Source organism: Brassica napus, chromosome A7 (assembly GCF_020379485.1).
Source record: "Brassica napus cultivar Da-Ae chromosome A7, Da-Ae, whole genome shotgun sequence".
Lineage (NCBI taxonomy): Eukaryota > Viridiplantae > Streptophyta > Magnoliopsida > Brassicales > Brassicaceae > Brassica > Brassica napus.
The window spans coordinates 7,694,044-7,717,801 of NC_063440.1; the positions used below are offsets into that span (position 1 = coordinate 7,694,044).

The window sequence follows — 23,758 nt, forward strand, 5'->3', positions numbered from 1 at the left end:
TGATGTTTCTGCTGCTACTGGTTCAACGGTGAGGTTGTCGAGGTGGAGAATCACGGAGCAGTCGGATTTTTGAGTTGGGAGAGGATCGGCTTTCAACCTCTTGATCGTCTCTGTTTCATTTTTTCATCGTTGTTGACGATGATCAGTTTGATTTCGATTAGGCGGTGGATCTTTGCCGGTTTCTGGCCGGGAATCATTCTTCTACGGGGTTCAGGTTCTTCGGTATCCTTCGGTGTCATAGTGGTCCAGTCCTTATTTCGGGTGGTTAAGTGAGCTATGCTGGTCTCCTTGGCCAACATAGGCAAGTTGTGTGCTTAGGTGTGCATGAGGAGATGGCGCCTAGCTCTGTTCAGATTAGTTTGGGTGTGGCTAGCTGTTATATTCACCTGTTCAGGTGGATCTCGACAGTCATCTATGGTTGTCAGGGGCATCTTTCCACGCTACATCACCTCAGTCCTTTTCAACACGGCTGCCTATCAGTTCATCCAAATGTTTAAGGCGGTGGCTTTCATTGCGGATTTGAGTCTTGGTTCTTACTTTGTTTAACCTAGCTCCCTTTGACACGAGTCTGGGTTCTTACAGCAGAGTCATCGACTTCTGGTTCTTGGTGGTCACAAACATGGAGGCGATTCTCGGGGTCATTGATCGCCTTTGTGTCAAACATTTAGTCATGTTCACTTCCTGGTGCCGTAAAGTTCGCTTGATCTTTTGCGGTAGTGTGTTATTACTTACTTTGCAGGTGATTGTAGACAACCTGATATTGTGGCGATGGTGAAATCAACTTGCTTTTGCATGGTTCGTGGCGAAATATAAGTGTGTACAGCTCGGTTCCTTGGAGCTCTTCTCGGTATGAGTAACTTGAAACCTTCACTTCTATTTCCATCAACCGGTTCATCGACAGTGAAGGGTTATAAGCTTCGAGGAGTTCATCGGAAGGTAGCTACGCCAAAAATGACTAAAAAAAACTCAGCATCCGAGAAAAAGAAGAGAACCTCACTTTCCCGAGGCCATCATCTATTGTGAAAACGACAACTGATTCCTAAAGATATTTAAAGTTGATTAGCGAAATGTGCTAGGTTTAGTGGGTGGACGAAAGTAGGAATGTAATATAATGATATGAGAAATTTTGTTCAAATCGTGCTTGTAACCGGATCTAACTTCATGTATTTCGATTTGAATAAAATTTAAATTTCGAAAACAAAAATATTTAAATTTAAAAAAACTAAATTCTAAAATCCAAAATCTAAATATAATATCACTATTTGTGTTCTTCAAGAAACTAAAATATACGGCAAAGTCTAAAACCGAAAATTATAAAAAGAAAAAAGAAAAAAAGAACTTAAAAGCCAAAAATCAAAATATGAAAACACCTAAGTTTTTCTTTAAGAAATAGAATTCAGAATTGACGTGAAAAAGAGCTCTTTAGATACTGTATGCCACTAGCCAGTCCGAGCAATACATGCAGTAATTTAACTTTACTACCATCAACTGTAACGAGACAAAAGTTTTTTTTTTTGTTTTTTTACCGAGACAAAAGTTAAAACAGAACAGTATTGGAAATCTACTCGAGTATTTCCATGTAGAAATTTTCTACCTTCGAATTAATATTTGAGATACGTCAACAGTGATAATAACAAAAAAGAAGCTCCAATAAGAAAACCAAAATGTCTCATTCCAATCTTTACGTTTACAAGCTACCAAATGCAAAACCGAAATTCAAAGGGTAGAATCGAGACGAGCACAAACGCAGCAAGTATTAAACCAAAAGACAGATGCGAATTATCAGTACTTAATCGGTGCAAGAACATCGAGCTGGGCTCCAAGTTTCTCCTCTGCAACCTTCTCGGCCTTAGTCCTGAGCTTGATGAGCTGCTTCTTACGCTCATACACAGCTTGTGACCTCTCCTTTCTTTTGACCTCAAGCTCCTGCAATATCATTATACAAATGGTTAAATCCCATTTTCTTCCAGATGATGTCGACATAACTAAAAATGAATTGTATATGCTCCTAAGTTTTGAGTTAGAACATGCGCAGGGTTTACCAGACCATATTCATTTTTACTACATAATCAACTCAGCATTCAAACAACGAAAGAGATGTTTCAGTAAAATGCAAACCTACCACCCCAACTATATCTGGTCATGCTACTACTAAAAAGACCCACATAATATTTTAATGTATCATCAACTCTCTATTTATAGGGTTCTTCAAAACTCAATATTATATTTATGAAAACAATCTAAAATGACGAAACATTTGTTCCCTAAACTTTATATTACAGAACAGGGACATACCTTGATGGTGTCGTAGTGGTTCCAGCCAACCTCAGAAGAAAGACGGCCCAACAAGCAGTACTTGTGACCAGCCTGGAGCCTCAAAACCCTACGCAATACAAAATGAAACCAGTTGATAGCTGAAACAGATTGGGCATTATCTAATACAAATAAAAAAAATTTGAACAAATATATTACTTGAGAGCATCAGGAATGACCATTCTCTTGACCTTGTCGTAAGGAGGAGGGACTCCTTCAAAAACCTTCAAACGGTCAAGAGCAGCAGCTCCACGCTTGGTCTTGTGTGGAATCATTCTGTGACACAATCAAAAAACAACTCTCTCACAAATACATTTTCAAAATTACACAAAGAAAGCTTCACCAAAATGATTCATTTTCAACAGCAGCAGCCATAGATACAAACTCTAATGAGCTAAAAAAAGATACTACCACGTGATATTGCTATAGTCCTGCATACATTTACTGATCTTCATTTTCAAGATTACAAGTTCAAAGGAATGCAGAGATTTAGAAAACGAACCCACGAACGGTACGCCAGAAGATCTTAGAGGGAGCTCTGAAGTGAATGGGACCGTGAGAAGGCTTAGTGTTCATGCGCTTCCTGAGAAACCTCATGTACTTCATCTTCTGTCGAACCAATCCACCTGACAGACAAATCTCCTCACATCGGACCACCACAACTCTCTGTCCGTTGAGCAACTCCTTAGCGATGATGGAAGCAAGACGCCCCAACATGTGGTGCCTCGCGTCGACCACGACACGCTTCGCGCATATCCCTGAACCAGACACCATCTCTCCACTGATTCGATTCTCTCGGGCTGCTTCTTCCTTCCAGAAGGTTAGGAGTGTAGCTCAGTGGCGGATTATATATGACGCGGCTAGTGAAACAATTAGGGTTTCTCGTCTAAAACCTAATGTTAATGGGCTTTTATAATTAGATTTTAGGCCCAATAAAAGCCTCTTAACCTTTACTTTCTTGTCATTCTTCAAGGGATTCATTCGGGTTCTTCTTCTGTCACCAGAGAGAGAGAGACACTTCGATGAATATAGCTTCGAGGATTCGACGAAGTTTCTTTAGAGAGGAGAAGAGGAAACTTCCTAATGTAAATGGATCATCGAGCAGGAACGAAGATGATGATTTGCTAGGAGTGACTGATGAATTGATCGATCACGTCAGATCTTTCACCATTGACACGTTTAAGAACTTCTCTCTCTACGGTAATTTCGAATCCGAGTCTCAATTTGATGATTTTTTTTTCTCGAAAGCATTAGTGATATGTGGATTATGTTTATGGAACTAGACGAAGAAGCGTGTGTAAATCCTTTGGAAGAAGATGAAGAAGTGAGCTCCTCTGAGAATGTGAAGAAGGATTTGTCTGATTGGCAGGAGAGACACGCCGTTCTCGTCTTGTCCAAATCCAAGGTTTTTGATCCTTCTCTTTGTCTTAATGATTTGAACCTGCCGAGTTTTTGCTGTTCAAGATGAGTTTGTTTTACCGATTAGTAACATTGAGTTAAATCTTATAGAAAGCTTTCGAAGCCCGAAAAAGATTTGTTTTTTTTTTTGTTTTTTTGGCAATTGCAGGAACTCTCACAGCTGAGATTTAAGTTATGCCCACGTCTCTTAAAGGAAGATCACTTTTGGAAGATATACTTCAAACTTGTCAGGAACCTTGTTGCAAAGTAACTACTTTCTTCCTTTGAGATTCCTCCATTGCTGTTTGAAAAAACTATTAAAGAAATATATGATTGGTATAATCGAAATTGTTTTTGCAGATATGAGGTGCAAGCAATCCAACAGGCAATAATCAAAGGTGTTTATGAAGTTGAAATGTCAGAAACCAGGCCAAATTTGACTAGTACCGGCGGACCTGCAACTCTATGAAAGCTTAGTAGCTTAAGACAGGTGTTGTAACTTACAGACTAGTAAACTCTTGCTGTTGTAATCTAAGGCTGCACTTATTCTAAACATGTAGATTTTTTTTTCCCACGGCTTGCTTTTACAGCTTATTAGACGGGTTCAATAACGAAAGCCAATATATACTGAATCAGCACCGCTTGATCGGTAAAATATTATTCCATGTGTTTAAAGCTTGACAAACCCCGAAGAAATGATAGTGTGATTGCAGTAGCAATTCATGGCACTACGTTGGCCAAATAAACCTAGTAACTCTCCCAAAGTCGGATTAACAAACTCTGCAACATGATCTTGCTTTCTTACGGTTTTGCTTCACAATGTTGGATATAAGAATGATTCAACAACCATCAACCAAAATATTGAATGAACAGGGGCTTGATTGGTGAATATTACTCCGTGTGTTTAAAGGGTGACAAAACCAACATGGTTTACACATCTTCAAAAATTGATCATGTGATTTCAGTTTATGCTGGGTGGTGTTTACTGCCTATGTAGTAATAAGAATCGACATCATTATTTCATGTTTTGGTTCATCGGATGAACAAATTATCCAAGGAGCTGACATATTTACATGAGCCAAGATACAAAAAGCAGCAGCTGCTGCAACGAGGTGAAATTAAAACCAGCGTTGATATCTTTAAAGTAAATCAGATGGCACAAACCGAACCACAAACTCAGAGAAAAAAGCTTGAGAAAATGATTTATATAAAATCCCCTAATCAACTACCCAATACCTGAAATAACCGATTCGAGCAGCTGCTGCAACGAGGTGAAATTAAAACCAGCGTTGATATCTTTTAAAGTAAATCAGATGGCACAAACCGAACCACAAACTCAGAGAAAAAAAGCTTGAGGAAATGATTTATATGTTCATAGAGTAACAAATGAACTTTCCTTTGAAAAACTACAATTTTTCTTTTTAAAACTATACGATCACAAACCACCTTCAACATGTACACACCATGTCCCTCTCTCTAGACTGCTATTTCATTCTGGGCTCGATGATGTTGACACATCAGAATCAGGAGGCCCTTCCTCGCTCTCATCACGGCCTTCATGGACCATCGGTCCGCCAACAAGGATACCGATAGAATTGAGATTGAGCAGAAGCTGACGAACCGATGCACGCTCAAACTTGTGGTCGGGAGTGTGTTGCTGGTTGAATCTCCCGGGAACTTTAGAAGGAGTCTCGTAACAGTCTTTGCAAAGGTCATACCCCATTTTCTCCTTGCAGTCTATGCACCTGTATCGCTCCCCTTCTATTGGATACACCTGCAAATGTCACATCACCACTCAGAATAATGAACTATAAACAACTCTGTTTAGAATAACAACAATGTACTTACTCCGCAAGAATCACAACCAACTCCGATGTGAACATTACAGGCAGGGTTTGCCCACCTTGGAAGACTGTTGTTGTTGTTGTTGTTTTCGTCTGATGAGGATGTGCCTTCTTTGTGATACTCTTGAAAATCTACATATCAATGATTACAAAACTATGAATCTCTTGTGTACACAGATGATTCATAGAGTTCTCACAATGTAACAACAACAACTTACTTCCTTTGCTATCATGGGCAAGCGTTTTCTGAATCCCACTTCTCCTTGAAATGTATTCATCAGGAAAGTTTTCCTCCAAAAACTGCTCAAGAGCCAAACAAACTTTGGGAAATCTTCTCGGGTCACAAACATGACACTCTTTGCATTTGATCTTTTCGCTTTCTTGATCCATCATATCTACTACACAACCTTCGCAATACACTGCAAAAGCCATGACACGTTATATTATAAGGGGAAAACTCGGAAAGAAAGAAAGAAAAGCAAAACATGTAAGATGATGATACCATGTCCGCAGTTGAGAACCACAGGTCGGACGAGCAGCTCCTTACATGCTGAACAGAGCAAATCATCTTTTGAAATGCCATTCTTAGGTAAGTCGTTCTCATGAACGTTAACAGTTTTTGCATCTTCCAGGGGTTCTGTATTAGAGCACTCATCTAAATACAATAGAATCATAAGCATAAAAACAGTTGACTAGAAAGGGATCTCATCATGTAAATACACTCACCAGAGACACTTAGAGACTGAAGCTTAGCCTTTGGTTCATCAATCTGAGGTGAGAAACAAGCTCGTGCTTGTTCATCCTCTGGAAACCAAGACAATAAATCAACAAAAGTTACTTACACCTGAACCCAACAGCATAGAGAAGGTGACACTCAAAGCAAAGAAGAACTCACTAAGAAGTTGTGCTTCTCTCTTGTTATGGGCGATGGGGTATAACTTCTTGAGGAGGAAATGAAGCTTAAGGCAGATAGTGGGGAAGTGAAGATAAGGGTCTCTACAGATGGGACAATGAGACACGCGCAAGCCACTCATGGACCTATGTACGCACCAGAAACACGATAGATGACCACATGCTGCAGTTTGCAATCCAAAAGAATGCATCAGAATATCAAACAGAAAGAGATATTTGTTTTGAGAGTCGAAGTAAAACTTACACAGCACAATTGGTTTGTAAAGAAGTTCCCTGCGCAACACAAAATGTCCATTTCTAACGATTAGTTTCAAGAAGAACGTATTTGCACAATCATTGACTCAAAGGAATACAAGTTCTCGAAGACTATGAGATCTACAAAACAGATGATTGTAAATTCCACACACTTACAGGCAGACGCAGCAGAGAAACTTATCGGAGATTTCTTCTTCTTCCTGTGGTTCATCGTCTTTTATCATCGTCACATAATCCATTGATAGAGAGAGAGAGATCTGAGAAGGTGACGGTGCGATGTCTTTGCTTTTTTAGAGAATCAATCAAACCGCCGTACCTCCTAAGACCTTAGTTTTTGCCTGCCTTGTACATATTTAGGATAAAGAACATTAATTAGTGAATCTTTTATATTCAGAAAATATCCCAGGATAGCACTAAAAAAAAATTTTGGTCACAAATATAATCTAAGAATCAAAATGAATATATATTTATACTCATAAGGTTAACTAATTCAAACCTTATGATTTTGAGTTAAAAGTCGTAGATTTGGTATTGAAGTTTAAAATTTTATAAAATAAAAAGTAAATATTAAAAATTTGAAAATAAAAATTTTAAAATAGTTACAAAACGTATTTTTGAATTAAAAAAAATTTGGAAAAAGAAATTAAAAAAAAATTCGAAAAAAATATTTCAAAAAAAAGTTCGAATTCGAAAACATATAATCTAAAACAATAATTTTTTTTAATTTTTTAATTTTTTTTTTAATTTATCTAGGGTATTATGATCTTTTTACCTATTAAATGAAACATTTTGGCCACTTTCCTCCTTGTGATCTACTTTTGTGATAAAAACTTGAAAATTGTCTATTTATGATAATTGTATTTTATATTCCCCTCCTTCTATTTATCAAAAACCTTAAGAAATAACTTCCGTTACATACCTTTCAATTTTAAGGCCGGGCAAAATATCCAGATCCGAAAAAACCAAACCAAATCTAATCCAAAAAGTTATATCAAAGTAACTTGAAGATGGTAAAATATACCAATGAATCCAAGAACTGAACATGATTCGAACCAAAATATTTCACTTATCCACAAATACCCAATCAAAATATATATTTAAATATATTATGTAGCTTTAGATTTAATATCTAATTTAAAATATCTAAAAATATGTTAGTTTTGCAATTGACTAATTTTTTTATTATAAATTTGAGTTTCAGAACTTTGCTATGAGTAGACTTCTAAAGAAATTTTTTTACTGACATATGAAGTCTCCGAATACGAAATGTGCTAATGTTAGTTTTACAATTGACCATGTTTAACTTCATACGAGCAAAGTTCTGAAGGAGTTTCATAGTTAGAAGACTTCCCATAAGTCTGCTCTTAAAACTAAGAGTATGATCAAAATCTTGGAATAACGATAGAACACATTTCAGGGGAAGTCTTCTCACCAGGAGACATAGAAGTCTCATCGTGGTGGTGAGAAGACTTCCCATAAATTTGTTCTTAAAAATAGGGGTGTGAACAAAATCGAGTAGACTTCGGGGGAAGTCTTCTCACCAAGAGAGTTCTTCGGAAGTCTTATCATCAAGAGACTTGTCCTGAAGCCTGCCAAGTAATTAATTTTAATCAAATGTTTTAATAATTTTTCAATCGCAAAACTGACATGAGAAAACATCTTGTAAACACCTCAAAGATTTCTTGTGAAATGTTAGGAAAGACTTTTCCTAAAAGTCTTCTTGTAGCAAACAATCTATATAACTAATTCCAGTCAAATGCTAAAATGTTTTGGATGACACCTCATAGGATTCTTTTGAAAAATTATAGAGACTTTTCAGGAAGTGTAATTGACTTTGTTGCTTAGAAAGATAAACTAGCAGACTTTTGCTAAGAGAAACTCACAAAGTGGATAATTTCAAAACTAATATATGCATGATAAATGATTTGTGTGTGTAAGAATTGAGATAAAAAGATGTAGAAGTCGACTTTAAGTGCATTTAGAGTTTGATTTTAATTGTTAACGGTGGTTGGTGATATTGATGACAGTGAAAATTTCGTAAATAAGTGATGAAGACGACTTAGACAAGCCTTTTTGAGTGAAAACCACAAATTTCAAAAAATAATAATAGCATTTGTGAATTATGATACATTTTTATAGTATATATGACAAAAATGAGGTTATGTTTGTGTTTGACCATCAATTAGTGTGTCATAACTAAAAGAAGGACATCATGTAAAGTCATCAAAAAGTAAATATTTTTGATAAAACTATTCAAAAATATAAAAATTTATTTTTAGAATAATAATTTTACAAGTTAATAAGATCTTGTACAATCCATATTATCACGTTATAGAGTTTTACTGTGTTTTTTTTTTAATATCAAAAGATCATTCTGTTACTCAAATAAGTAGTGGTTGGAAAGTCAAAACAGAATATAACAACCAAAAAAACAAAGTTCCTTACGAAAGAATCTTGCAGTTCTAGCTAAAGAATCAACAAGTGTATTATGGTCTCGCGGTATGTAAGATATCTTGAAGGATTGTAATCTTCTCTGTAGCACTGATATCAATTTCAGCTCTGTCGAGAAGTTTGGACATGCCTGAGATTCTCTAATCATAGCGATCAAATCCTTGCAGTCTGATCCAAAATTTTGACAGGTAGAATGACACGACATATTTTCCATTGCCCAATCAAGAGCTTCTATCTCTGAATGCAAATATGACTCTCTTCTTCATTGGATTCTTGTACCCATAAGCTGAATTTTTTCAGGTGTATCATTCCAAATCCATCCACAACCATTAAATTGCAATGTTGAAGTCAAACAGCCATCCACCAAGTATACATTCTGCAAGCATATGGCTTGTGAATCAATAATAGGTAGTATTTGTGCTACTGTAGAATCTACTGAATTTTCCAAGAACCAAGCTTGACATTCTCCTTTTGCATAAAGAACCAAGCTTGACATTTTCCTTCTGCATATTTGATCATCTCTAGTAGATCAATTTTACTTTCTTTGAATAATTTAATATTCTTTGATTTCTAAAGATACAAGATTATCTATGGATCTCTATCCAATTTCAGATCTTCAATATTGTTTCTCCGCCAGAAGAAAATCCATATTGGTATAGACATTCAAGACCGTGAACATGTTCGGTTTGAAAGGTGTAGTCGATAAGGCCCATGCTTGTAAAGCTGGTGGACTTTCAAAAATGGCATGAGTCATAGATTCATTGGATTCCCCACAATTAGGACAATGATTATCACGACGATGTGGCAGATTTCTTGTCACATCTACATGTCATGTTACCAGTTACCATATAAGATGACACATTTTCTGAGGAACATTAACTTTCTAACCGCAGGCTTAGAGCTTAGTGATACTAAGCTCTGAAAATATTATCTCAGTTTCCTTAAGGACTTTTAGCAACCTAGTTTTCCGACTTAACTGTGTATTGTCTACTCTTTGTAAAGTTCCGACAATAAGTGTCTCGATGTATAGTTTGGCTTATGGCCAAGCTCTTAATTAACACTATATCTTGTGGAGAAAAAACATTCGCAAGCATTTCGACATACAATTCCTTTGAATCATCTCTAATGAAGTTGCTATGTATCATTCTGGGATGAACTACCGGAACAATAGGCCTGACAGGCCTCGCATGGAAAGTTGGAATACAAATATCCTCCCATGCTTTTGCCTTATAACCTGAATGAATCTCATGTCTAATCTCCAATAACAATAATTTTCCTGACAGCTGAAATGCTAGTCCATACATATGAAGGAGTAGAACTTATTCATAAAGGCGAACTAAGCCTATAATACTTTCCATGAAGAACCCGAGGCAGAAGTGTCAAGAAATTGTACTAATTTCCATGATTGTGTTGCCAACAATGTCAAATTAAACTCATGGATCATATGAAAACCAATATAACCCTCTTCTTTTGGAAGCAAAGTTTCTTCTATTTTTTGGTGGATTAGAACTCCACCAAAAGTGTGCATTGGCACTTTCAAATTTTTCACAAATGTCTAAAGAGAGCAAGAAGTTGGACATAACATAGGTCGGAAGTGCTAACGCAATAGATTTGAAGAGAACCTCTTTTCCTCCTTTTGATAATCACCGAGCTGACCACTCATTCGCTTTGTTTTGCAACATCTAATCTATTAAAACTGAAGTACAAATATGAATTAATCCTTGAAATAACTCTTAAATTATCTAATGCCACTCCCTTTTTTCCTCTTAATCATAATTACAGTTAGTAAATAAGGCATAAAAATAACTGTTTCCATAAAAATTGTTTGCCTAATCTTTTACCTGCCAAATAAATTTAGAAAACTGCAATCTTTCATTTAGTTAAAAGATCAAAATTTAAAAAAATTAACATTGGAATTGATGAATGTCATGAATGAAAAAGGCTGGGAGATATATTAAATTAATTTATTAGTTTATTGAAATTAAATAAATCAAAATCGTTTAAATTTTCAGAACAATAAAACTAACTCAGTTAAATTTAATTATTGGTATTTTCTAATTTAATTAGTACAATAATTTATGTATTTAAATTTTACAGGACTTTTATATTGCAAAATTTTTAAATAATAATAAACTAACTTTATTTAATGATGACAATTTGTTTTATCTAATATATATATATATACTAGGGTCTGTCCGCGCTACGCGCAGGATGTGATATATATATTTATTTAAAATGTACTGTTTGGAAGCTTTTTTTGTTTGTATTTGGATTTACTGATTGTGTAAATATTCTTAATTTTTTGAAAATTTTGATCAAGGTAAGTTGATTGATGTTGGACCAAATGAGGGTCAGTGACAGTACTCTTCACAACAGTTAAGAATATTCTTGCTAGAAAATTATTGGAATAACTTTTAAAAACTAACATTTTGTTTGTAAGTTGAATTTCTATTTTTGATTTGTTATCCAATGTGGTGTTGTAAGTAGAATATTTTTATTTGATCTGGTTGTGGGCATATATGTGTTTAGTTGAGAATGTTTATTCATATTTATAAAGTAAAAATTGACACAACAATTCTCAATTTAAATTCATATGGGCTACCTAATGATCTAACAGCAATGTATATTTTATTAGATTGATGTTCTTGGATCATTAGGATACGCCTGAGATTTTTATTTAATTTTTAATTTGAAATATATATATATAAATATTATAAAATATTATTCATTTCGTTTTGTCTTACAAAATTGACCTTTTTATATTTTTGTTATTGAAAATTATAATTAAGATTATGAGAAAATGAACAGAAAATAATTTAAATTTTAATTAGATTGGTTGGACTATAGAAATGTTTCAATCACTTATAATTTTTTATAACTTTTTGTTTCGGCATTTTTTTAGTAATTTAATGAACAGTCCTATATTTTTTGTTCATGTTTTATTAGTTTTTCTTAAATCAGCGGTTTAAAAGTTATAATATTTTTCTATAGCTTAAAAAACTTACAACTACATAGATAAAATCTACAAACTAAATTATTACAACAAATATTTTAAATTATAACCAAAATAATTGGACCCATGATCTAAATATTATTTTATCTTATAAGTTTTTATGTAAAATATTGTTAAATGTACAAACAATATTTTTTAGTTTTAGAAATCATCACTTTCAAGGTGTTAGAAAATTTGTCTTTTGAATTTTCTTGTTCCACTTCATCACACATATGTTTTGATGTATGTGCACTAGCTATAATCAAATTTAAACAATGACCACAACTGTATTATTTTCTCAAATTTGGTTGTTGAGCAAAACATTTATTGTCAAAGTATAAAAGTGTGTTGGGTTTTTTATTTATATGATTGTTGTGATGTCACATGATATTGCACAAATGCATGATATGTATCTCAGGTTTTTCTCTTAGAACAAAACAATATAGACAACCAAGATAAGCTATATTAAACATGTCTATATCATGGTTTTACTTCACTTCAGTGTTTTCACTTTCATTCCCACATACCAAGGTTGACTTTGTGATTGACGATCCCAAGACTAAACTACCTTACGTAAGATCTATGGTTGTGCAACGATGGAAGGGGCTCATGCAGCTTATCAATTGTTCATGCTATGAACTGTTTTAGATTGTGTATCATTAGAAGTTTGTTAACAAAGGTGTACAAACTAAGATGCATTTGGATTTATCATCATGGTGTTAGTTTGAGAATAATCTTTTACATACCAATAAACTATTACTACGCCGAAGTAAAACCTACTGCTTTTAAATTTGTACTCAAAAGAGTTCTATGAATTTTTTTTTAAGGTATATACAGCAGGAAAGGTAGGTTTGATAAAAAAGGTAGGTTTGGGTTACGTAACGGCACAATGTTCGTAGATTGAAACACACTGAGACAAACCATTGTTTCCTTCTATAATTGTCTGCAACTGAAAGTTGTTCTTATGAGGCTAAGAACACCTACAAACCATTGTTTCCTTCTATAATTGTCTGCACTGTCGATTTCCGTTTAAATTAGGAAAGTAGGAGAACCCTAGTTTCTCAAAGGTCCCGGATATCTGCTAATACCATACGCCAAGCAATCAGAAAACGAAACGAAAAAACTAATAAAATAAGAAATAAAAAAAAGAGAGCAAGATAGTTCTTATTCTGTATATGTGTTTGAGCGTTTACAACAAGGTAAGTTCTTGGGCTACGAGAGCTGTCGGCGAGATTTCTAGTTCTAAAACCCTAAGATGGCAAAAACCTAATTGAGTCACAGCTCGAATAACAAAAACGGAAAATTGCCTAAAATCGCTCTAAGTGCTAAGTTTGCTGTGAAGCAGTTCCCTCCTTCGTGCCTCTCGCCTAGGACTCCTTATATACTTGCTCCTAGGTCGGTTTACGCTTTTCCATTCCTGCCCCTAAGCCGTCATAGATCAAAATGAGGATATTTCAATTTTCCAGATCTTCGTGATTATCTTCGGAAACTTCAGATTTATCCGTGGAAACTTGACATTTATCCTTTCCTTATGAACCAAGCATAAACCGTCATCGCCTTATGGGCTTTTGGTTAAGAAATCGTAAGTGGGCTTCGAGCTGCGTTTTAGGCCTCCTTAGACCGTCTTTGACTCGAAACGTTTATTACGGTTTCTTCGATTAAAACAAACTTCCCGCGGTTTTTATCGCAAAGTTTGACTGATGACTTCGAGTGACGAGAACATAGAATGGTTTAGCCATGGCCTGCGGAAGATATCATTAAAGAGTAGACGTGAATACATGGATTTGTGTTGTATCGACGTTTTGGGAGAGCTCGGTCGCTACGTAGCGACCGAGCCGTGTTTGTGATCGGTCGCTACGTAGCGACTGAGCCATGTTCGTGATCGGTCGCTACGTAGTGACCGAGCTGTGTGCGTGCTCGATCGCTACGTAGCGACATTCAAAAGTTTCGAATGAAGAATGAAGAGTGCCCTGCCCACAGTTCGGTCGCTACGTAGCGACCGAGCTTGGCTTGTGCGTGGTCCAATGACCATACTTGAGCTTGCCCGTGGCCGATTTGGATACATGTCCGTTGCCTTCGGACAATCGGTATTTAGTGGTTCGATTGAGATTTGAACAAGATTTTACCGCAAGGCTCTTCGTAAAGATTTATTTACGAAGATTACTTTTCGTAAAAACGTTCATGCTGATTTTTACGGACTTTTAGACATTTATTCCGTCGTGACCGATTTTGACCCCAACATCATAGTTTATTGTGGGATGAAAATTAGATTAGAAAAATGGAATACATGTTTAAAACCAACCAGACCTGGAAACTCCTTGTTTTTATTCGGAACCCAATAATCTCTGTTGGTATTTGGATGAACAGAGTCCCCCATCTCATTGAACTTGGTAAGATAGGTGAAACGAACGGCTGACAAGTGCGCCTGAAATTTTGAAGAGATGGTTCATGTTACTACATCTAACACACTAAGCTCGATGATAAAAATTCCTGAAACTTTAAAAAGTTTAATACTTATCAATGCAGACGCTGGAATAGTAAAAGTAATAAGATCATGAGTTTTAGAAAGAAAAACCTTCGAATTTTTGCAAAAAAAAAAAAGAGAAACCTTCGAATCATGGAAGAGCGTATCCACTCCCATCAGCTCGCCACCGTGTTTGACATTCCGTGCTTCCCAGAATCTGAGAAATCTCATCTCAATGGTGGTGGAACAGAGGCCGGCCTTCAATTCAGAGAGAAAGGTTGATGATTAAGCCATTAAACTGGAAAGATTTCTTTGGTGTAATCACGATTTGAGAGGATGATGTTCATGGAAGAAGGCTTACCTTTTTATAGGTGTAGATAAACCGCCTAGAAAAGGGATAAGGAGCATTGAATGTCAGATCGTTCTTGATATAAAGGCAAGGAATTAATCTCTGGTAACGTTTCAGAAGTTTTTAACAGAATACAAAATGACATAATCGAAGATTCAAATGGAGATTCTTCACGTCGAATTGCCTCACTCAACATCCCGCAAATCCATTGTTGTTGTAGATCTTCGGAGATCGAGTTCTGTTTCTTTCTTTCGACCCGACCAGACTCTGTTCAAACAGTTTCTCTGTAGATAGAAAAGGTGCCTTCAATGAGTGCACATATCATAGTGAGTTGCAGCATAAGTTATGTTGTGGTGAAGTTTGTATATGCTTAAAGGTTTAAAAGAAGAGCAAGCATAATTGCCTTCCTGTATTAATAGAAAAAAAGAAGTTAACTCAGACACACAAAAGGACCGTAACAACAACAACACCAGACTCGATCTCAAAATCTAATAAAGACCAAACAGCAAAACAACAACATAGCTTATTGTCTGAGTATGAATCTAGAACTAAATCAACATGTGGGCTTATTGAAAGTCGAGATCTTTTAGGATAAATCAATCAACTGGCGATTCAACGTGGTCAGATCATGACGCTTCCAGAAGACATCAAGCAAGGTCTTAAAGCTACACTCTTCTGGATCGTACTGAACCGAAAATCTCATACTTATCAACAACTTATTGAAAGATGAACTCACTGGATCCAGGGAAAGATATATTCACCACCACCGTACTCATCAATATCTTCTACTTCCTCTGTTTCATTATAAGTGTCACTTTAGCTTTCTGCATACAGATTAAGGAAACAATTAATTTTGCATATTTTCTATATAAAATACCTATACATCTAACCATGTTTCAACCAATAAAAATACAAGTTGCATAATAAAATTAATAAATTTTGCATTAAAAATCGAAAACGACACTTATTTTGTAACGAAAAAAATTCTCTATTGTGACACTTAATATGAAACGGAGGGAGTATTAACTACATAATTTTCAGAAATCCACACAAAATTAGACTGAGTAGATTGAAACCCAAAGAACATACATGTGGAAGCTGAAATAACCTCACTTCCTCCTGAGTGCCAAAATTCAGATCTTCAGAGATAGTTGAGACGATGAATGTACGGTGATTGGGGGTGAAATTGTAAGGAGTGACACGTATCTGGACACAAACTCTTTGCCAGCTAGCTCTTCAAGTTAGCTTGGTAGCTCATCCTCATCACCACTTGCTTTCTGCAGTATGCTGGTATTTTACGTGTTTACAGTAGCAATTGCATTGCATATTAAAATGCATTGAAAACAGAGTGTTGTTTAAAAAAATTACCACATCAAGAGCAAGGACATCAATTTTTTTGGTGAGCTTAGTCATCTCGTTGTTGAACACTGTAAAGGTAGCACTGTCTTTACCGTCATCTACAAAAAGCTCAACACGGAACCTTAAAAGCGAGGTGAACAATTTTTATGGAACATTTGAGTAAACACTTACTTTTGTTAATGGCACATGATGTTACTGATAACACCAGTAACGTGGGGAGAATCACATTTTTCACTGGAGGGAAGTCCCATATTTCTCCAACTTCCTGTTGCAGCCGGTGCATGAGACAAATGAACGTCCATTTTGTCAGAGGACTCCAACAATTGTAGCTTTACATAGGAAATCCGCTTCATGTATCTAAAAACAGAAATGAACTTGCTATTTTTCCATGCTATTTTCAAGTTAAGAATAACAAACACTATATTATCAAAGATCGCCTTATACCTCTCATTGGAGTTGGAGATAAATGTGTTTAGATCTCCAATTGACACAATTTTTTTTCCTAATCCCTTCCATGGTATCAACAGAATGGAAAACCTCAGATGATGTAACTCCCAACCTGCATGGACCATTTTTGGTTGCATAAGATAATCAGACAACTTAGTTGTAGATGTTGGGGTCAAAAACGGTTACGACGGAATTACCACCCGAAAATCCTCGGAGATCGTATTTCCGAAAGAGATAGTAAAAAGAAGGATACAACTTTCGTAAAATATAACCAATACGAAGTTTTTATGAAGAAGTATCCTTGAAGATTCAAACCAAACAAACCAAGCTCGGTCGTTGCGTAATTACCGCGCATACACGCTGTCCGGTCGCTACGTAGCAACCAAGTCCAGGCCGATATCGGCCGCTACATAGCGACCGAACGTCCGACCTACTCGGTCGCTACGTAGCGACCGAGCTCGAGCCAAAGCTCGGTCACTACGTAGCGACCGAGTTCGAGCCAAAGCTCGGTCGCTACGTAGCAACTGGGCTCGAGCCAAAGTTCGGTCGTTGTGTAGCGATTCCGAACGTCGACAGACACCAGTCCATGCATTCTCGTCAAACCTTCAAATGCTATCTCCCGAAGGCCGTAGGAAGCTCAGTCCATGTTTTCCGCTATTCTAAATCATCGATCAAACTTCGCAGATTAGAAACCGCGGAAAGTTCTAAAGAACTCGTAGTAAACGTGTCGAGTCGGAAGACGGCCCAAAGGGACCTAAAACACGACTCGAGGTCCATCCTACGATTTTTTAACCAAAAGCCCGTAAACCACAGCACGGTTTACGCTTGGTCCACAAGGAAGGATAAATGTTAAGTTTCCGCGAATAAATACGGAAGTTTTGAAGATAATTGTGAAAATCGGGAAAAATGGAATATCTCCATTTTTATGCTATGACGGTTTAAGGGCAGAAGCGTAAAAGCGTAAACCGACCTTGGAGCTAGTATATAAGGAGTCCAAGGCGAGAAGCATGGGGGAGAACTTTTCAGAGCAAACTTAGCACTTAGAGCAATTTAGCAATTTTCCGTTTTTGTTATTTCGAGCTGCGACTCAATTAGGTTTAGCCGTCTTAGGTTTGCTAGAACTAGGAATCTCGCCGACAGCTCTCGAGCCCAGGCTTATACCTTGTTATAAACGCTCATACGCAAATTCAGAATAAGATCTTCTTTGCTCTCTTTTTCGATTTCTTATACTTTATCGTTGTTATTCTCGTGTTCTGATTGCTTGACGTGTGGTAATTAGCAGATATCCGGATCCTCTGGGAAATTAGGGTTTTCCTAGTTTCCTTATTTAAACGGAAATCGACAGTGCGAATTTCGGTTCCCACAGTTTGGCGCTAGAAAGAGTGGGGGGTACGGATCAATCTAACCCGCAAAAGCCATATCACTCTCAATCAGACATGTCAACTAACGACGCGGATAACGTGCAAACTCCTCTTAACGGAGGCAGCGGCACCGATCTCCACACTCCAGTAGCGGACGTATCCGCGGCCAACGCACAAGCCAACGCCGCGACGCTCGAGGAGTTTAAAAAGATGTTCGCCACTTAAAAGAAAAGGTCGGAAGAACAGGATAAGCTCGTGAATACCTTGACCAAACAGGTTGAAACCTTAACGGTAAGGACCCAAGCAATCCTTCCCCGCGGAACCACCAAAATCCACGGAAAGAGGCTCTACTTCGCTACCCCACTCGACAGATCATGAGTCGCGCGGGAACGACCTTCCGGTCAAAACCCTAGCGAGAAATCTCCCATCGAGAAGGGGAACCCTGAAAGTCTTCCGCCCCCTGCAAAGGACTCGAAGGATAACGAAGCCGAACACATTGACCTGGATCCTAGTGATGTCTCCAACGACACCGACGAGGACGTCGACAGACATCCAAGAAGGACCAGAAGCCGATCCGCTCGGGAAGGCTCCCCGTTCGAAAAACCAATGACGGAAGAAGAGGAAGTCGCCTATTGGAACGAACAAGAGGAGCTGGCTGAAAAGCAAACCGAGCTCACTCGCAGTAAACGCCGACAAGCTCGGAAATCCACTGACGAGACATCGGATATCCGCGATCTTTGCGACTGCATCACCAAGACTGCGGCAGAAGTAAGAGCTGTAAAATCTCAAATCCATCATGCTACTAGTGCTGCCCCCGAGATCGATAGACTGCTGGAAGGAGCTCGAAAGACCCCCTTTACCAGTCGCATTTCGGACATGAGGATGTCCGATCCGGGAAAAATCAAAATACCAAAGTACGATGGTACGGCCGATCCAAAAGCGCACCTTCAGGCTTTCCACATCGCGATGGGAAGAGCAAGACTGAAGGACGGCGAAAAGGATACCGGCTATTGCCGCCTGTTCGTCGAAAATCTTGAAGGAGCAGCGCTCGAATGGTTCGCGCGCCTTCGTCGCAACACCATCTGGAGTTTCCGACAGCTCGCATCGGAATTTCTCAAACAATACTCTGTATTCATAGACAGAGAAACTTCCGATGTTGATCTCTGGAGTCTCTCCCAGAGGGAAGACGAACCCCTCCGCGAGTTTATCAGTCGGTTCAAGCTAATAATGTCCAGAGTCAGCGGGATAAGCAACGGACTATATCATAGTCGAGGAAGAAACTAAAGTCTTATCGCAAAAACATAAGGCGGTAAGGCTATCCTCGAAAGACGTGGATCCGAAAGGGAAAAAGAAGAATTCTCGTAACGACAAGTACGTCCATCACGAGGGGGAAGATTTCCAAGGGGCGCATAACTATGCGATCAATTCGGATCAAGGCCGGACCACGGGCAACACATGGACTCGCAATCAAGGGTATGACGAAAACACCTTCTGCGAGTTCCACCAATCCCGAGGACACTCCACGACCAACTGCAATGTTTTGGGAGCAAGACTGGCCGCGAAGCTGCTCGCTGGAGAGCTCTCGGAAGTAACTAGCGTCACGGATCTCATCCTCGATTATGATCGCCCTCCAAAGACGAATAGAAATTCTCCCGCTGAAAAATCCCCTCAACAAAACCAGCTTGGGGATAAACGTGGTAGGAGGCCAGACGACAAGGGAAACGATAACAATCGTCGCAGAGTCAATGTGATCATCGGAGGATCACAATACTGCGGCGATACTGTGTCGGCCATCAAGGCTTACCAATGGAAGGCAGAGGCGAGTGCAAATTGGCCTACATGGTCTCCTCCTCGAGATGGCCAAAATTGCTCGATCACCTTCACAAAGGAAGAAGATGGCGGTATCGACCAACCTCGCTGCGACCTGCTCGTCATAGATCTCGTCATACGAGATTTAGAAGTCGGAAGGGTACTCGTCGACACGGGAAGCACAGTCAACGTAATTTTCCGCGACACTCTCAAGCGGATGAGCATCAAACTCGGAGAAGTAATTCCGACGCCGAAACCACTCACTGGTTTTCAGGCGAAGTATCGATGACTCTTGGATCGATCCAATTGCCAATCATGGCCAAGGAGATCACGAAAATCGTCGAGTTTGCGGTAGTCGATCATCCTGCTATCTACAACGTGATCATAGGAACCCCATGGCTCAACGCCATGTAGGCAGTTCCGTCAACTTACCACCTGGGTCTCAAATTCCCAACCCTAAGCGGAGTCGCAGCCATCTGGGGATGCCAAAAACAGTCGCGGCTATGCTTCCTCGCAGAGCACAAGTTAAGGCAAATCGTGACTTCTGCAGCTGTAAACGGCAAGCGCATGAAGATAGACCGATGTTCAGCCAAAAGCGCCCCGGGAAAAGATGAGTTAAAATCGTCTACCGACGCAAACGCATCGAACGTCGAAGCTCGACACAAATCCAAAGCCCACGCTACAACTCAACCGGAACATCCGGAAAATAGCGTTGACCCAGCCACGATCGACATGGCCACGGCGGACATCGCGACGTCTACCGCCGAGTAAGAACATTCGCGGCATGAAACAGAACTACGAGATGGCTTGATCCTCGAAAGGGGTACGTAGGCAGTTCGTCAAAAGACGAGTTCAGCTATCCCCCTCTCTAAAAAGGGGGGGGGGGAGTGGGTGCGTATACTCGTATACTCCCACTTAGAAAAATCGCCATTATTGTAATCGAGTTTTTAGAAACTTCAAAAACATTTACAATATACGTTGTCCTTTTTATCGAAAACGTTTACGCTTCAGTAAAACACAAAAGAAACATTAAGGACACGCCTGGAAACATTAAGACTCTTGTCTACGGCCTCATCCGGCCCAAAAATCGTAAAAATCACCATCTTTCAAACATTCAAAGATACACGTATAATCCCCAAAATAACTGCGAGACGTCGCAAAAGTTAAAATTCGAGGATAAAACTAACAAATTGTCCGAACGCGACCACCAAAAACCTTACACCCCGTTCGTCGATTGGCCCCGACGAACACGCCAGCCGTATTAAACAAACGCAATTCGATCACTCTTTTGATCTTCAAAACGTCCAGCACAAGGACAAAAGCGCGCTACAACAAAAATCCGAAATTTTGGTTCAGCACTTCCAGTTGACTCTGAGAAGATGCTCGATTCGTACCATACAAGTCATATAAGCCGAGAACCTATCGCGGACTTTAAACCGGTGCGAGTTAGGAAGAAATCGCAACAGGAAAAACGATAGCCGGCTAGTCACCGCACAAATCTTAACCGAAAGTAAACCTAGGTCTTGCCCTAAACCCAACGCTCTGGTCTCAAACATCTCAAGGCATGATATCTAAAAGATACGAGATTGTAAACCATGTTTCTCCGTTCGTATCTCAACGTTCTCGAAAATCGTAAAGATAGGTAATTCTTACGAAAATCACGAACGAACCAACAGATTGGACATCTTATCGGAATTAAATATGAGACGACAACTCATATTTACTACGGACCTACTCAGGAAAATTCGAAAAAACAAAACATTCATCATATAAATAACCGCGTAAAGCGGTAAGGGGATTCGAAGCCACCAACGGCCAGTCCCGATAAGCAATAAAAACGGTCAAAAACAGGCCCATACAAATCTCCCGGCCACACTCGGCCACAAACATAAAACAGAAAGACGAACATCTTTCTTTCACTATTCCACCGCTCATAATCCAAAGTCAAAGTCCCCGGACAACGAAGCACCGAACGCATTCGCGGGACGATCCACTTCCTCGCCGCCGTCGGGAAACCCGGTCGAAACATCCTCGGTATCAGGAGAAACCGGGATGGAATCCCAGAACCCTTAAATCCGCTCGTCGATCGAAGGGATGAGCGCCTCAGCATGGACACGTTCATTCATCCCACTCTTCATCAAGCTTATTTCCTCCTTGAACACGTAGTCGTCGGCTCGCGTCCTCCAAAGACTTTCGACCGAACTGCGGCATTCACGGAAATCGCCGACCGAGGTAAAGGCATTCTTGAGGTTCCCATACTCAATCTGGAATTGAGAGGCACGAGTCTTCATCACCTCGACGATTTCTCTTTTGCCTTTCCTTTCCGCCTTACGGACAGCCTGCGCATGATCACGAGTAAGTTGTGCTTCTCGCTCCAAAATCTCACCTTGCACGCGAGCGAGATCTCGTTCCGCTTTCTCCGCTTTGAAGCGATAGAGCATAGCCTCCCTATGACTCACTTCAATGGCCGAGCCAAGCAAGTTAAGGCCCTGCGAAATCAATTAACGCATTGTAAGCAGAAAAGGAAAAACCTAGGCAATCACGAATATTTTCGAAAAAATCGTACTCCGTTGATGATTCGGGACCCTTCTGCGACGACCTTCGGCCTCGCTGACTCTTTCGCAGGCGGAGGAGCATCAAAACCCGGTGGCAGACCGACAAAGAAATCATCAAAGTCCGGGATAGGGGCCTCGCTCGAGCCACTCCCATCGCCATAAGCTAGGTTCGGATCCCATCCTGGAAGCATAGAGTCATCCATCAAAAATTCTATGTCGCCAAGGTCGATATCTTTTCCCTTCCAAGAGCTCGACTCCGGCACGGCTGTTGGGGCTACAGCGGGACGCTGGTCATCAGGTTCAGAGTCGCTTCCCGTGTCCGCAACCGAGGCAGGACCAGGGTGCTCGAACCTCAGAGCCCTCCGAACCCTCTTCGGTGTAAAGGAAGTCCAAAAGAAGGGACCATTCCTAAGAAGAACCCTCACCTCAATAATGTCCTCAGGAAACAGAGCAAGAGGATTGATGAAAGGACGATCGTTCGGTAACTTCCGGAACAGTGGAATGCAACTCTCTTCGACAGACGCAGCGTCTAAACGAACAAAGAAGAAAAACTTCTTCCACGAGTTGAAGTTCGAAATGAATTTCTTAACCACTGACATAAACTTCCGAGGGACCAGCCTATGCTTGTCCGTATCTTTGACGAGTTGAAGCCTCAGAAGCGCTTCAAAATGATTGACGGAAAGGGAAAGGCCATGCTCATAGCTCAGGATCAGGATCCCAATAAAATGCTGAATGGCGAGGGGAGTCAACTGGCTTATCGTAACCTCAAAACGGTCCAATACTCGGACGAGAATTTCTGGGATCGGGAACCATAAGCGACAACGCACTACGAACGCCTCGTAGCAAGTGAAGTAACCCTCTGGGGGGCTGTTAGCACACTCTCCAGGATAGGGAATTCGGAACTCCACGGCATCCGGGATATGGTAGAACGATCGCATGATCGCGAGAAACTCGTCGGTACTCCTGCTCGGATCCTCTTTCTCGACCCCACGATGGATCAGAACCGGGAACGACTTCTCTTTGGGAGGAGTCATCGAACCATAATGAGCAACCCACCATGCCTCGTTCTCGGCGGGATATACCGAGTGAGGCACGAACACCATCTTCGGAACAATGAGCTCTTTATAAGCACTCGCGGACGAAGACCCTTTTTTCGCAACCTTTTTCTTGCTCGACATCTTTACACTTCTCTTGAGAAAATAGAGGAAAAGGGTGGAGAGAAAGAAAGAAATTTTTCCTTAAAAAAAAT

General features: G+C 39.4%; 3 protein-coding genes across 4 annotated transcripts; 1 reads left to right on the forward strand and 2 right to left on the reverse strand.

Moving 5' to 3' along the window:
* Positions 1-1,631: 1,631 nt before the first annotated feature.
* LOC106435375 (60S ribosomal protein L13a-2-like) lies at positions 1,632-3,170 on the reverse strand. Its single transcript, XM_013876251.3, has 4 exons — positions 2,816-3,170; positions 2,473-2,589; positions 2,296-2,383; positions 1,632-1,926 (listed from the first exon to the last, which is right to left on the reverse strand). The coding sequence occupies exons 1-4, from the start codon at positions 3,085-3,087 to the stop codon at positions 1,783-1,785; spliced, it is 621 nt and encodes a 206-aa protein (XP_013731705.1). The 5' UTR covers positions 3,088-3,170; the 3' UTR covers positions 1,632-1,782.
* A 110-nt stretch (positions 3,171-3,280) lies between these two features.
* LOC106435365 lies at positions 3,281-4,285 on the forward strand. The gene is made up of 4 exons (XM_013876236.3): positions 3,281-3,513; positions 3,597-3,718; positions 3,881-3,978; positions 4,072-4,285. The coding sequence occupies exons 1-4, from the start codon at positions 3,336-3,338 to the stop codon at positions 4,178-4,180; spliced, it is 507 nt and encodes a 168-aa protein (XP_013731690.1). The 5' UTR covers positions 3,281-3,335; the 3' UTR covers positions 4,181-4,285.
* Positions 4,286-4,983: 698 nt separating this feature from the next.
* LOC106435360 (E3 ubiquitin-protein ligase PRT1) lies at positions 4,984-7,110 on the reverse strand. 2 transcript variants are annotated; one of them, XM_013876232.3, is made up of 8 exons: positions 6,879-7,110; positions 6,712-6,740; positions 6,451-6,630; positions 6,282-6,359; positions 6,058-6,192; positions 5,774-5,974; positions 5,560-5,687; positions 4,984-5,485 (listed from the first exon to the last, which is right to left on the reverse strand). In XM_013876232.3, exons 1-8 carry the CDS (start codon positions 6,959-6,961, stop codon positions 5,201-5,203), a joined length of 1,119 nt encoding a protein of 372 aa, XP_013731686.1. In that variant the 5' UTR covers positions 6,962-7,110; the 3' UTR covers positions 4,984-5,200. The 2 variants fall into 2 exon arrangements, with proteins under 2 accessions (XP_013731686.1, XP_013731685.1); XM_013876231.3 differs by having other exon boundaries at positions 6,058-6,210; positions 6,879-7,109.
* Positions 7,111-23,758: the final 16,648 nt, after the last annotated feature.

Coding starts and splice junctions, on each gene's coding strand:
- LOC106435375 (XM_013876251.3), bottom strand. CDS start 3,087: ATGGTGTCTGGTTCAGGGATATGCGCGAAGCGTGTCGTGGTCGACGCG. Junction 2,384..2,472: donor GTCATTCCTGATGCTCTCAA/GTAATATATTTG, acceptor TGTATTGCGTAG/GGTTTTGAGGCTCCAGGCTG. Junction 1,927..2,295: donor ACCACTACGACACCATCAAG/GTATGTCCCTGT, acceptor ATGATATTGCAG/GAGCTTGAGGTCAAAAGAAA.
- LOC106435365 (XM_013876236.3), top strand. CDS start 3,336: ATGAATATAGCTTCGAGGATTCGACGAAGTTTCTTTAGAGAGGAGAAG. Junction 3,514..3,596: donor TAAGAACTTCTCTCTCTACG/GTAATTTCGAAT, acceptor TTATGGAACTAG/ACGAAGAAGCGTGTGTAAAT. Junction 3,979..4,071: donor GTCAGGAACCTTGTTGCAAA/GTAACTACTTTC, acceptor TTGTTTTTGCAG/ATATGAGGTGCAAGCAATCC.
- LOC106435360 (XM_013876231.3), bottom strand. CDS start 6,961: ATGGATTATGTGACGATGATAAAAGACGATGAACCACAGGAAGAAGAA. Junction 6,631..6,711: donor TTACAAACCAATTGTGCTGT/GTAAGTTTTACT, acceptor TGCAAACTGCAG/CATGTGGTCATCTATCGTGT. Junction 5,688..5,773: donor TGCCCATGATAGCAAAGGAA/GTAAGTTGTTGT, acceptor ATTGATATGTAG/ATTTTCAAGAGTATCACAAA.